The following is an 11,998-nucleotide window of genomic DNA, read 5'->3' as shown; positions in this document are numbered from 1 at the left end:
AGATTGTTTCACATGTAAATGACTTTTTAAGTTGAATTTTTGCAGCTCACACACACCAACACACACACACACACACACACACACACACACACACAACACGCATTTAGTGCAAAAGGGTGTCTGTGTGTTGGTGACGGACTCCAGCCCGTTTGCCAGTGTGTGTTAAAAGCCAGAGTTAAGGTGTTTGGGTTTTTTTTTTTTTTTTTTTTTTGCCGGGACTCCCGGTCGCTCTGGGTCTTACCACGCTTGGAGGGTTTGGGCAAAGAAGGCGAGCCATCTGAGAGAAGAGGACAGTGTCAGAAACACAAACCGACTCACCGAGGCCCGGCGCTTCATCTTCAGTCGGCTGACGTCAAACATCAGCAACACACTGGCTAATACATTGGACTTCTCCTCAGGGTGAGGTTAAGGGCAACGCCAGACACGTGAATTTCAGACTTGTAATCAGGTGATCTGTCATTCGGACTGACTTTAGTGGTTGGTGAGAGCTTGGTGAAATAAAAGGCTGAAAGACAGACGCCGAGCTGGGCTGACTGTGCTGGACTAGGCAGTGATCAGCTGCTGCTGGGACCTGGATGATGATTGGCTGCTGCTGTGGGATGCTGGGACTGGATGATGATTGGCTGTTTGATCAGAATAATGTAACCAGAACAAATACTCGAGTACAGCTGGACATAGTTACACTGTGGCTGTATCTGAGCTGGAGAGACTTCCTCATCGAAAGACGAGCAAAGAAAAGACAGTCTTTGTTTGTACAATGGTTCAGTGATCTGATTGGTTAGAGTTCCCTGTGATGGACAGTGGTTCTTCCAATCACCTAGTCTGTATTTTTTGGACGTCCTGCCCGTTTCCAGGCAGTTACCAGTCCAGCAGTCAGCAGTGCTGGGTAAGCTATCCACAGGAGACTCTGAACATTCACCGTGGCAGACGTCACCCTTTAAACCCACCTGCTGCGACATCCACACAGTATAATCCTACACAATGTATGAGCTAACACACACACACACAGAGCATCAGGTTTCATCTGTCTGTAGAGCTTCATTTTTCAGTAAGTTTCATCGAACACATGCAGAGTGTCTGCTTGCAGAGAGATCAGCAAACACAATCGCAGACTGTGTTGTTCGCTCGTCATGCGTTCAGGTTTAGTGCATCAGTCCCAGAAGTGTGGTTGTGAACGAATGGCAGCTCGCCCAGAACCATCCGCACGTCAAAGAGTTCCTCAAACCCGCTTTTGTTCACTCGACCAATCAGAACTGAGCCAGAGGCCAAACGGGGGTTGCGCATGGTTCTGGTTTGGCGTTTCATTCAGCAGCGAGTTCATTCAGTCCATCCAACAGGCATTAGAGTGAAGCTGTGGATGGTGAGAAGCAGGGTGGCATCATGGAGAGGCAGGCCAGATAGATATGATAGATAGATAGATAGATAGATAGATATAGATAGATAGAATGAGATAGATAGATAGAGATGTGGGTTATTGGCACATCTACATGGTGGAGGTGACTGAACTTGTGCGACAGTGCTGATAACAGTTCCCATCTGTAGCCGTGGCTGGTCAGACTGGTTCTTACTGGTTCATTGTGTTTATGTGATAGTTGGATTTTTTCCGGACCCAGCAGAGGCTGAAAAACAACACGGACAGCAGCGCTGGAGCGGTCTGAACGTTAGTCTGCCGCCGTTTAAAATGTACAAACTTTACATTGTTTGAAATGTGGAAATTCAGCGACTGTTTACACACACACTACTTTTCCATTACGAGTCTGAACGTGACAATACTCGGGTTGTTCAAACTGCATATTCCTGATTCCTGGTTCACCTGGATTCAGGCAGACAGTAAAATGAGGACAGGCTGGTAGAGATTATCATATATAATAAAGAAACTTCTTGTCGTTCTGTGACCAAATTTACAACCAGATGTACGAAGCTCCGACGATCTGGACAACGAGAAGCGCAAATACTAGAAAAGATGTATTTAATATATTTTATTTCATTCTCTTTAACTATCATGAAATCAGCAGAGCAGCGTGTCGTTTTGTTTTGTAGACTGACAACGGCTGGTTTCAGGTCCAAACGCACTAATACACAACTCAACAGAACTCTGCTTCCTGTTTCACCTGGACAACAAAAGCTGAACGTTCATAAAGTCGACTCACGGCAGAAGAGTTGGAGGGGAGTTCATAAATCTGAAACATCCGTTTTATAACTAATTAACTAGTTGAAGTCGTCAGTGAATCCACCATCGGACACAAAAAAAAAGACTTTTGTGGCTGTTTGTTGGACAAAAATCCAAACTATCTGCTCGAACGTTCAGTCGTGGAGCTCTGGGGGAGACGTGTGTGGAGTGTGCAGCAGTGTGTGTGTGTGTGTGTGTGTGTGTCGGGGTGTGTTGTAGTTACTCTGCTTCACCACCAGAGGGGACATTATCAAGTAAATAACCACAGATACAACAACGAGAAGAACTACAGTGTCACACTAACACAACATCAACCAGAGAACACACAGTCACTTTCTTTCTTCCAGAGTTTTAGATCCGTCCGTCTATAGGCAGCCCAAAACATCCAATCACATCAGAGGATTTGTGTGTTTGTGACCGCACACTACTCTCACACTAACAGCTAATCCACGTGTGTGGTGTTGTGCATGGTGTGGTGTGTGTGGGCAGCTGTAAACATCCGTTCTGCTGACCGACTGTGCGTTTTTCTGCTGAGTCAGACGTCGGTGAGAGTCGAGGATCAATCACAGTGTGATGTACAGCTCCTGAGCAGCCATGATCAGCCTGTGAACGCACGTCTACAGCTCCCGAATCACTTTCCCATGTCCTGTGTGTGTGTGTGTGTGTGTGTGTGTGTGTGTGTGTGGGTGTGTGTGTGTGTGTGTGTGGTGCACGCCATGGTATGTGGCAGGGTCATGCACGTGGAGATGCGTGTGCAAAAGCAGTGTGCCGAGCCGAGCCGAGCTGAGGCTGAGCGAGTCCGAGCCGAGGTGGGCGGGGGTAGCTGTGCTGTGAGGAGTGCCAGGATGCCGGGAGGGGAAGGAGGGAGGCTGTGAGGAGGAGGAGGAGGAGGAGGAGGAGGAGGGTTAGGGGACCGTTGGCGAGGGTCTCCACTTACCAGATATCTGGGGCTGGATGCCGGGCTGGTCGTTGGTGCTGAGCAGCTGGGCCTGGATGGTCTCCACCACGCGCTTGAAACGTCGGCTGGGACCTGACGAGGAAACAGCGGAGCTTCATCAGGTTACATGACGACCGGAATAATCCGTTTGTACGACCTCAGTAGATGAAGTGTTTAGTCTGTGGAGTGACTGCATGCACCGGTTTACCTGAGAGCAGGGTGAAGGTGACGGAGTAGATGCCGTTGTCCTTGGTGGCGCTGGTGCTCTCGGTGTAGGTTGATGTCCACCTGGAACTTCACCGGTTTCTGGAAAACCGTCGGACCGGCTGTGGACTTGTACTCCTCGGAAACTGGTCTGAAATGACGCTGTGGCTCAGGCTGGGGATCTGACGGAGGAGACAGACGCAGAGTCAGCAACGACGACAGACGAGGAAGAGACGGGAGCAGAGGGCGCCCGGCGTTACGTGACGGACGTGTCAGCGCGACAGACAGAAGCCTGATGCGCAGCGTGAACACACAGACTGCTGTGAGATGAAGAGATGAACAGGAAAAGGACTCATCAGGCGGACTGAAGACTCACAGAGAGGAAGGCGTGAACGATGTCGGCCTTTATGGAGCTCAGAGGTTTGTCTCTGATCACGATGAAGATCTGCTCCTCCTTCTCCAGGTTGATGAAGTTACCGAACCACGACTTCTTAGCCAGCCTGCAGGAGGACAGAGCGAGACACCACATGATCCACCCCCACATGATCCACCACCACATGATCCACCACCACATGATCCACAGATGATGAATACTCAACTAACTTCAAATTTTGACTTTGTGCCAGCAGGAAGAGGAATTTTCTGATCTGCACATGATGTTTTAATGTATTAAATATAGAAATGTAAATGAATGTTCACTGACTGAGTGATTTCACTGATTTGATAAATGTTCATCATCGTCCTGACCAGGTGATGTGAGAGCAAACCTTAACTGAACCTTTATGACAGTTTACAAACACCTGAAATCTACACACACCATCTTCCATGTCCAGTTTTTATGTTTTAAATGTTTTTTTATGGAACGCAAACGAAACAACGTTTCTACAGCCGGACTCTGCTCGCTGTACTCCCTCTGGAGACGAGTCTGGAGTCAGGCTGGACATGCTTCCTGGGTGGGAACTGTGGGGGGGAAAAGAGGTAAAAGGTCACAGAGTTATAAGTGTGCGGGCTGTGATGTCATCAACACTGACTTCCTGTTTGTCTTTTTGAACCTTGGAGATTATCCGGAGCCGCCGAGGCCCGCAGTTTGTCTGCGGGGATTATGAAGGAAAACTGAGGCGGAAAAATGGGAAATTTTCCACTTTCCGTAATGAGAGATTATCTGGAGTCTGACTCGGCCGGAGGCGGCAGGTGAACCGTTAAACACTCCATTAAGAGCAAAGATCTCATCTGCTGCCCCAGGACTGCCGTTTGAAGCACAAACACTCGATAAGATCTGATCTGAATAAATCAAACGCCCCCCGTCCACCTGAACCCACCTTGCATTTTCCTGCGGTGGAAGGCGGCGAGCCCAGAAGCTGTTCTTGATGGAGTTGAGGCGTGCCTCCACGGCATGCCCCGATGGAGGGCTGGCGGCGGCGTCGGGCCGGCGTGCCGGTCGGGCTGCCTTGGGCGGTGCACCGGGGTGCCTTTAGGGGTGGGGAGAGGACTCCCTCTGGGGGAGGGGTGGGGGGTCACTGCGGATGGGGACAGATTTGCCGTTGTGGTCAGGGTGGAGGTGGTGGCGACGGCGGGCGACATAGGAGGCACGGGGGAGAGGGGATGGAGAGTTTGGGGGGGACCGTGAGGGGAGGGTGCCGCCTCACCCGGGGGCTGTTGGGGATGCACGGCGCCAGAGGCTGGCACGCGTGGAGGGCCAGATTTGGGCGTGGTTGGGGTCTGGGCGGTGTTTGGAAGCGGGTTGGACCTGGTGGTCTGCAGGGGCTTCTCTGACCCTTTGGGTTTGGCGGGGAGGGTCTGAGTGCGGGGGTGCATGAGGGGAGACCCCATCTTTGGCTGGTAGGAGTGGGGCGTGCGAGGCCCCACCCCGTTAAGGCGGACCTCGTGGGAGGGGGTGGGGCTGCAGTTGGGGACTGACACAAGTCTGGGGACTGGGGCGGGATGAAAAACGCCTTTGGGCTGCGATTGGCATGCACCGTTATACATGACGGCAGCCAATGAGAGAGCAGCAGCAGCAGCACGGCCGAGATCTTATCGAGTCATTTCAGCTTTAAAACAACAAATCTCACTTCAGATTATTTTATTTTTCACCGAGCAGCCTCTCGGATGTGACAGTTTGCTGCTTTTCTTCTTACGTATCTGGAGTTTGGTTTTCTGATTTGAAAATAAGTCATTTCAAAAGGTTAAACTTTGGATTTTAAAGAAAGAACAATGAGCATTATTCACTATGTGACTCTAGCTGCAGTGCACAGATGTGGGGGTGTAACGTACACGGTTAGTTTATTTGTACCGAATTCTATAAAAATTTGTAAATGACTTTTTAAGTTGAATTTTTGCAGCTCACACACACACACACACACACACACACGCACAGACACACACACGCATGTTAGTGCAAAAAGGGTGTCTGTGTGTTGGTGATCGGACTCCAGCCCGTTTGCCAGTGTGTGTTAAAAGCCAGAGTTAAGGTGTTTGGGTTTTTTTTTTTTTTTTTTTTTTTCGGGAGCTCCCGGTCGCTCTGGGTCTTACCACGCTTGGAGGGTTTGGGCAAAGAAGGCGAGCCATCTGAGAGCAGAGGACAGTGTCAGAAACACCAACCGACTCACCGAGGCCCGGCGCTTCATCTTCAGTCGGCTGACGTCAAACATCAGCAACACACTGGCTAATACATTGGACTTCTCCTCAGGGTGAGGTTAAAGGGCAACGCCAGACACGGTGAATGTTCAGACTTGTAATCAGGTGACTCTGTCGGACTGACTTTTAGTGGTTGGTGAGAGCTTGGTGAAATAAAAGGCTGAAAGACAGACGCCGAGCTGGGCTGACTGCTGCTGGACTAGGCAGTGACATCAGCTGCTGCTGGGGACCTGGATGATGATTGGCTGGTTGATCAGAAGTAATGTAACCAGAACAAATACTCGAGTACAGCTGAACATATTTACCACTGTGGCTGTATCTGAGCTGGAGAGACTTTCCTCATCGAAAGACGAGCAAAGAAAGACACTGAAGACTTTGTTTGTACAATGGTTCAGTGATCTGATTGGTTAGAGTTCGCCTGTGATTGACAGGTGGTTCTTCCAATCACCTAGTCTGTATTTTTTGGACGTTCCTGCCCGTTTCCAGGCAGTTACCAGTCCAGCAGTCAGCAGTGCCGGGTAAGCTATTGTAGGTACTTCCACAGGAGACTCTGAACATTCACCGTGGCAGACGTCACCCTTTAAACTCCACCTGCTGCGACATCCACACAGATATAATCCTACACAATGTATGAGCTAACACACACACACACACAGAGCATCAGGTTCATCTGTCTGTAGAGCTTCAGTGTTTCAGTAAGTTTCATCGAACACATGCAGAGTGTCTGCTTGCAGAGAGATCAGCAAACACAATCGCAGACTGTGTTTGTTCGCTCGTCATGCGTTCAGGTTTAGTACATCAGTCCCAGAAGTGTGTGTGTGAACGAATGGCAGCTCGCCCAGAACCATCAGCACGTCAAAGAGTTCCTCAAACCCGCTTTTGTTCAGCTCGACCAATCAGAACTGAGCCCAGAGGCCAAACGGGGTGTGCGCATGGTTCTGGGTTGGCGTTTCATTCAGCATGCGAGTTCATTCAGTCCATCCAACAGGCATTAGAGTGAAGCTGTGGATGGTGAGAAGCAGGGTGGCATCATGGAGAGGCAGGCCAGATAGATAGATAGATAGATAGATAGATAGATAGATAGATAGATAGATAGATAGAGATGTGGGTTATTGGCACATCTACATGGTGGAGGTGACTGAACTTGTGCGTACAGTGCCTGATAACAGTTCCCATCTGTAGCCGTGGCTGGTCAGACTGGTTCTTACTGGTTCCTTGTGTTTATGTGATAGTTTGGATTTTTTCCGGACCCAGCAGAGGCTGACGAAACAACACGGACAGCAGCTACTGGAGCGATCTGAACGTTAGTCTGCCGCTGTTTAAAATGCACGAGCATTTTACATTGTTTGAAATGTGGAAATTCAGCGACTGTTTACACGCACACTACTTTTCCGTTACGAGTCTGAACGTGACAATACGTGTTCACCTGGATTCAGGCAGACAGTAAAATGAGGACAGGCTGGTAGAGATTATCGTTAATAATAATAATAAAGAAACTTCTTGTCGTTCTGTGACCAAATTTACAACCAGATGTTACGAAGCTCCGACGATCTGGACAACGAGAAGCTAATAATTCATGACATCAAATACTAGAAAAGATGTATTTAATATATTTTATTTCATTCTCTTTAAACTATCATGAAATCAGCAGAGCAGCGTGTCGTTTTGTTTTGTAGACTGACCACGGCTGGTTTCAGGTCCAAACGCACTAATACACAACTAAACAGAACTCTGCTTCCTGTTTCACCTGGACAACAAAAGCTGAACGTTCATAAAAGTCGACTTCACGGCAGAAGAGTTGGATTGGAGTTCATAAATCTGAAACATCCTGTTTTATAACTAATTAACTAGTTGAAGTCGTCAGTGAATCCACCATCGGACACAAAAAAAAAAGACTTTTGTGGCTGTTTGTTGGTCAAAAATCCAAACTATCTGCTCGAACGTTCAGTCGTGGAGCTCTGGGGGCGACGTGTGTGTGAAGTGTGCAGCAGTGTGTGTGTGTCGGGGTGTGTTGTAGTTACTCTGCTTCACCACCAGAGGGGACCATTATCAAGTAAATAACCACAGATACCACAACGAGAAGACTACAGTGTCACACTAACACAACATCAACCAGAGAACACACAGTCACTTTCTTTTCTTCCAGAGTTTTAGGATCCGTCCGTCTATAGGCAGCCCAAAACATCCAATCACATCAGGAGGATTTGTGTGTTTGTGACCGCACACTACTCTCACACTAACAGCTAATCCACGTGTGTGTGTGTGTGTATGTGTGTGTGCAGCTGTAAACATCCGTTCTGCTGACCGACTGTGCGTTTTTCTGCTGAGTCAGACGTCGGTGAGAGCCGAGGATCAATCACAGTGTGATGTACAGCTCCTGAGCAGCCATGATCAGCCTGTGAACGCACGTCTACAGCTCCCTGAATCACTTTCCCATGTCCTGTGTGTGTGTGTGTGTGTGTGTGTGTGTGTGTGCACGCCATGGTATGTGGCAGGGTCATGCACGTGGAGATGCCGTGTGCTAAAAGCAGTGTGCCGAGCCGAGCCGAGCTGAGGCTGAGCGAGTCCGAGCCGAGGTGGGCGGGGCGTAGCTGTGCTGTGAGGAGTGCCAGGATGCCGGGAGGGGGAAGGAGGGAGGCTGTGAGGAGGAGGAGGAGGAGGAGGAGGAGGAGGGTTAGGGGACCGCTGGCGAGGGTCTCCACTTACCAGATATCTGGGGCTGGATGCCGGGCTGGTCGTTGGTGCTGAGCAGCTGGGCCTGGATGGTCTCCACCACGCGCTTGAAACGTCGGCTGGGACCTGACGAGGAAACAACGGAGCTTCATCAGGTTACGTGACGACTGGAATAATCCGTTTGTACGGCATCAGTGTTCAAACAGTTAACCTCATTAGATGAAGTGTTTAGTCTGTGGAGTGACTGCATGCACCGTGTGCTGTTTACCTGAGAGCAGGGTGAAGGTGACGGAGTAGATGCCGTTGTCCTTGGTGGCGCTGGTGCTCTCGGTGTAGGTGATGTCCACCTGGAACTTCACCGGTTTCTGGAAAACCGTCGGACCGGCCGTGGACTTGTACTCCGCTCGGAAACTGGTCTGAGAGATGACGCTGTGGCTCAGGCTGGGGATCTGACGGAGGAGACAGACGCAGAGTCAGCAACGACGACAGACGAGGAAGAGACGGGAGCAGAGGGCGCCCGGCGTTACGTGACGGACGTGTCAGCGCCGACAGACAGAAGCCTGATGCTCAGCGTGAACACACACAGACTGCTGTGAGATGAAGACGATGAACAGGAAAAGGACTCATCAGGCGGACTGAAGACTCACAGAGAGGAAGGCGTGGACGATGTCGGCCTTTATGGAGCTCAGAGGTTTGTCTCTGATCACGATGAAGATCTGCTCCTCCTTCTCCAGGTTGATGAAGTTACCGAACCACGACTTCTTAGCCAGCCTGCAGGAGGACAGAGCGAGACCATGACATGATCCACCACCACATGATCCACCACCACATGATCCACCACCACATGATCCACAGACTGATGAATACTCAGACTTTAACTTCAAATTTTGACTTTGTGCCAGCAGGAAGAGGAATATTCTGATCTGCACATGATGTTTAAATGTAGAAATGTAAATGAATGTTCACTGACTGAGTGATTTCACTGATTTGATAAATGTTCATCATCGTCCTGACCAGGTGATGTGAGAGCAAACCTTAACTGAACCTTTATAACTGAACCTTTATGACAGTTTACAAACACCTGAAGATCTACACACACTCATCTTCCATGTTCCAGTTTTTATGTTTTAAATGTTTTTTATGGAACGCATACGAAACAACGTTTCTACACCCGGACTCTGCTCGCTGTACTCACTCTGGAGACGAGTCTGGAGTCAGGCTGGACATGTCTTCCTGGGTGGGAACTGTGGGGGGAAAGGGGTCAAAGGTCACAGAGTTATTAAGTGTGCGGGCTGTGATGTCATTAACCCTGACTTCCTGTTTGTCTTTTTGAACCTGTGAGATTATCCGGAGCCGCCGAGGCTCCGCTCAGTTTGTCTGCGGGGATCTATGAAGGAAAACTGAGGCGGAAAAATGGGAAATTTTCCGCTTTCCGTAATGAGATAGTTATCTGGAGTCTGACTCGGCCGGAGGCGGCAGGTGAACCGTTAAACACTCCATTAAGAGCAAAGATCTCATCTGCTGCCCCAGGACTGCCGTTTGAAGCACAAACACTCGATAAGATCTGATCTCAATAAATCAAACGCCCCCCATCCACCCTGAACCCACCTTGCATTTTCCTGCGGTGGAAGCGCGGCGAGCCCAGGAAGCTGTTCTTGATGGAGTTGAGGCGTGTCCTCCACGGCATGCCCCCGATGGAGGGGCTGGGCGGCGGCGTCGGGCTCGGCGTGCCGGTCGGGCTGTCCTTGGGCGTGTGCACCGGGGTGCCTTTAGGGGTGGGGAGAGGACTCCCTCTGGGGGAGGGGTGGGGGGTCACCTGCGTGATGGGGACAGATTTGCCGTTGTGGTCAGGGTGGAGGTGGTGGCGGCGGCGGGGCGACATAGGAGGCACGGGGGAGAGGGGGATGGAGAGTTTGGGGGGGACCGTGAGGGGAGGGTGGCGCCTCACCCGGGGGCTGTTGGGGATGCACGGCGCCAGAGGCTGGCACGGCGTGGAGGGCTCAGATTTGGGCGTGGTTGGGGTCTGGGCGGTGTTTGGAAGCGGGTTGGACCTGGTGGTCTGCAGGGGCTTCTCTGACACTTTGGGTTTGGCGGGGAGGGTCTGAGTGCGGGGGTGCATGAGGGGAGACCCCATCTTTGGCTGGTAGGAGTTGGGCGTGCGAGGCCCCACCCCGTTAAGGCGGACCTCGTGGGAGTGGGTGGGGCTGCAGTTGGGGGACTGACACAAGTCTGGGGACTGGGGCGGGATGAAAAACCGCCGGTTGGGCTGCGATTGGTCATGCACCGTTATACATGACGGCAGCCAATGAGAGAGCAGCAGCAGCAGCACGGCCCGATAAAGGTTCATTCCCAAAATTTAAAAACCAAAAAAACAACAGCAGGAAAAAAAAAAAAGGAGCGTGGTGGTGGAGGTGGTGGTGGAGGTGGCGGTGGATGGGTTGTGAGGTGGAGCAGGCAGGAAGTGGTGAGAGTGCAAGAAAGAAAGAAGAAGAACATGCGATTAGCAACAAGTGATTAGCCAATCAGGAGGCAGCAGTGGAGCATTCATGACGCAGTAACGAGTAGGGATGCACCGAGATCAAAGACACGTTTGTTTGTTTGACACAATATGAAACAAAAAAGTTTTAACGAGCTGAAGTCTCTGATGCTGACAATTAAAACTGACAATTAAAGAACATGACAAAAGTATTTCAATATATTTTCTAGAATTATATTCAGTGACTCATCTTCGGCGACTACACGAGCAAAAACAAATACTGACTTTTTATTTTTGGTTTGTTTACTTCAGGTTTTAAAATATGTATCCGTGATTTGTTTGTCTCACCAGGCTCGGCTCTGTGACGTCGTTTCTCCCTCCAGACTTTCTCAAGTCTATTTCTACTTCTGGAGTGTTTTATTTTGAAAATCCCTGCATCCTTCCTGTCAGCCGTCACAGATCTGCCCTGACCTCGCATCACCGCCGCGCTCGGTAACCGACTCAGTAAACTGTCTCAATAACATTTGTCTAAAGTTTGAGCTGATATGTCAGACTGCTGTATCAAAGTAAAATATTTAAATATACATAATGAGGACTTTGACTTTAGATACTTGTCAGGATTCGTGTTACGTCTGATCCGTCGGTGCATCCCTAATTAGCAGCAAGTGAAACCAGCTTGAAAGCTAACAGATTTAGCTTCACCCTCCACCTGGGAAAGCGGCCAGAGTGCATGCACAGTGCTGATGCACAATGCTGTGGGATGAATGAGGACGGGTCAGGACAGCTGTGGAGCCACAGCTGGGCCGACCGGAGCCGACCCGTCAGTCTCTTCAGTGTCACAGAGCGTGTGAAGTGAAACTCTCAGTGCACGGGGAAAGTGTGTGTATGTGTGTGTGTGTGTGTG

The 11,998-nt window shown here is 50.1% G+C and overlaps 1 protein-coding gene across 9 annotated transcripts in view; it reads right to left on the bottom strand.

Moving 5' to 3' along the window:
- Nucleotides 1-5,548: 5,548 nt before the first annotated feature.
- LOC104932420 (serine/threonine-protein kinase BRSK2) overlaps nt 5,549-11,998 on the bottom strand; it is a 94,027-nt gene continuing 87,577 nt past the window's right edge. For 4 of the 9 annotated variants that reach the window (XM_027281621.1, XM_027281624.1, XM_027281622.1 and 1 more), the window contains 6 exons: nt 10,227-10,884; nt 9,814-9,862; nt 9,266-9,389; nt 8,887-9,067; nt 8,652-8,744; nt 5,549-5,876 (listed from right to left, as the gene is read on the bottom strand). In XM_027281621.1, coding sequence (XP_027137422.1) covers nt 5,701-5,876; nt 8,652-8,744; nt 8,887-9,067; nt 9,266-9,389; nt 9,814-9,862; nt 10,227-10,884 — 1,281 coding nt within the window. In that variant the 3' untranslated portion in view covers nt 5,549-5,700. The remainder of the gene's footprint in view (nt 5,877-8,651; nt 8,745-8,886; nt 9,068-9,265; nt 9,390-9,813; nt 9,863-10,226; nt 10,885-11,998) is intronic. The other 5 variants (XM_027281626.1, XM_027281627.1, XM_027281628.1 and 2 more) reach the window with 3 other exon arrangements.

The sequence above is a fragment of the Larimichthys crocea genome, chromosome VIII (assembly GCF_000972845.2).
Source record: "Larimichthys crocea isolate SSNF chromosome VIII, L_crocea_2.0, whole genome shotgun sequence".
Lineage (NCBI taxonomy): Eukaryota > Metazoa > Chordata > Actinopteri > Sciaenidae > Larimichthys > Larimichthys crocea.
This window is presented reverse-complemented; position numbering and strand designations above follow the sequence as displayed.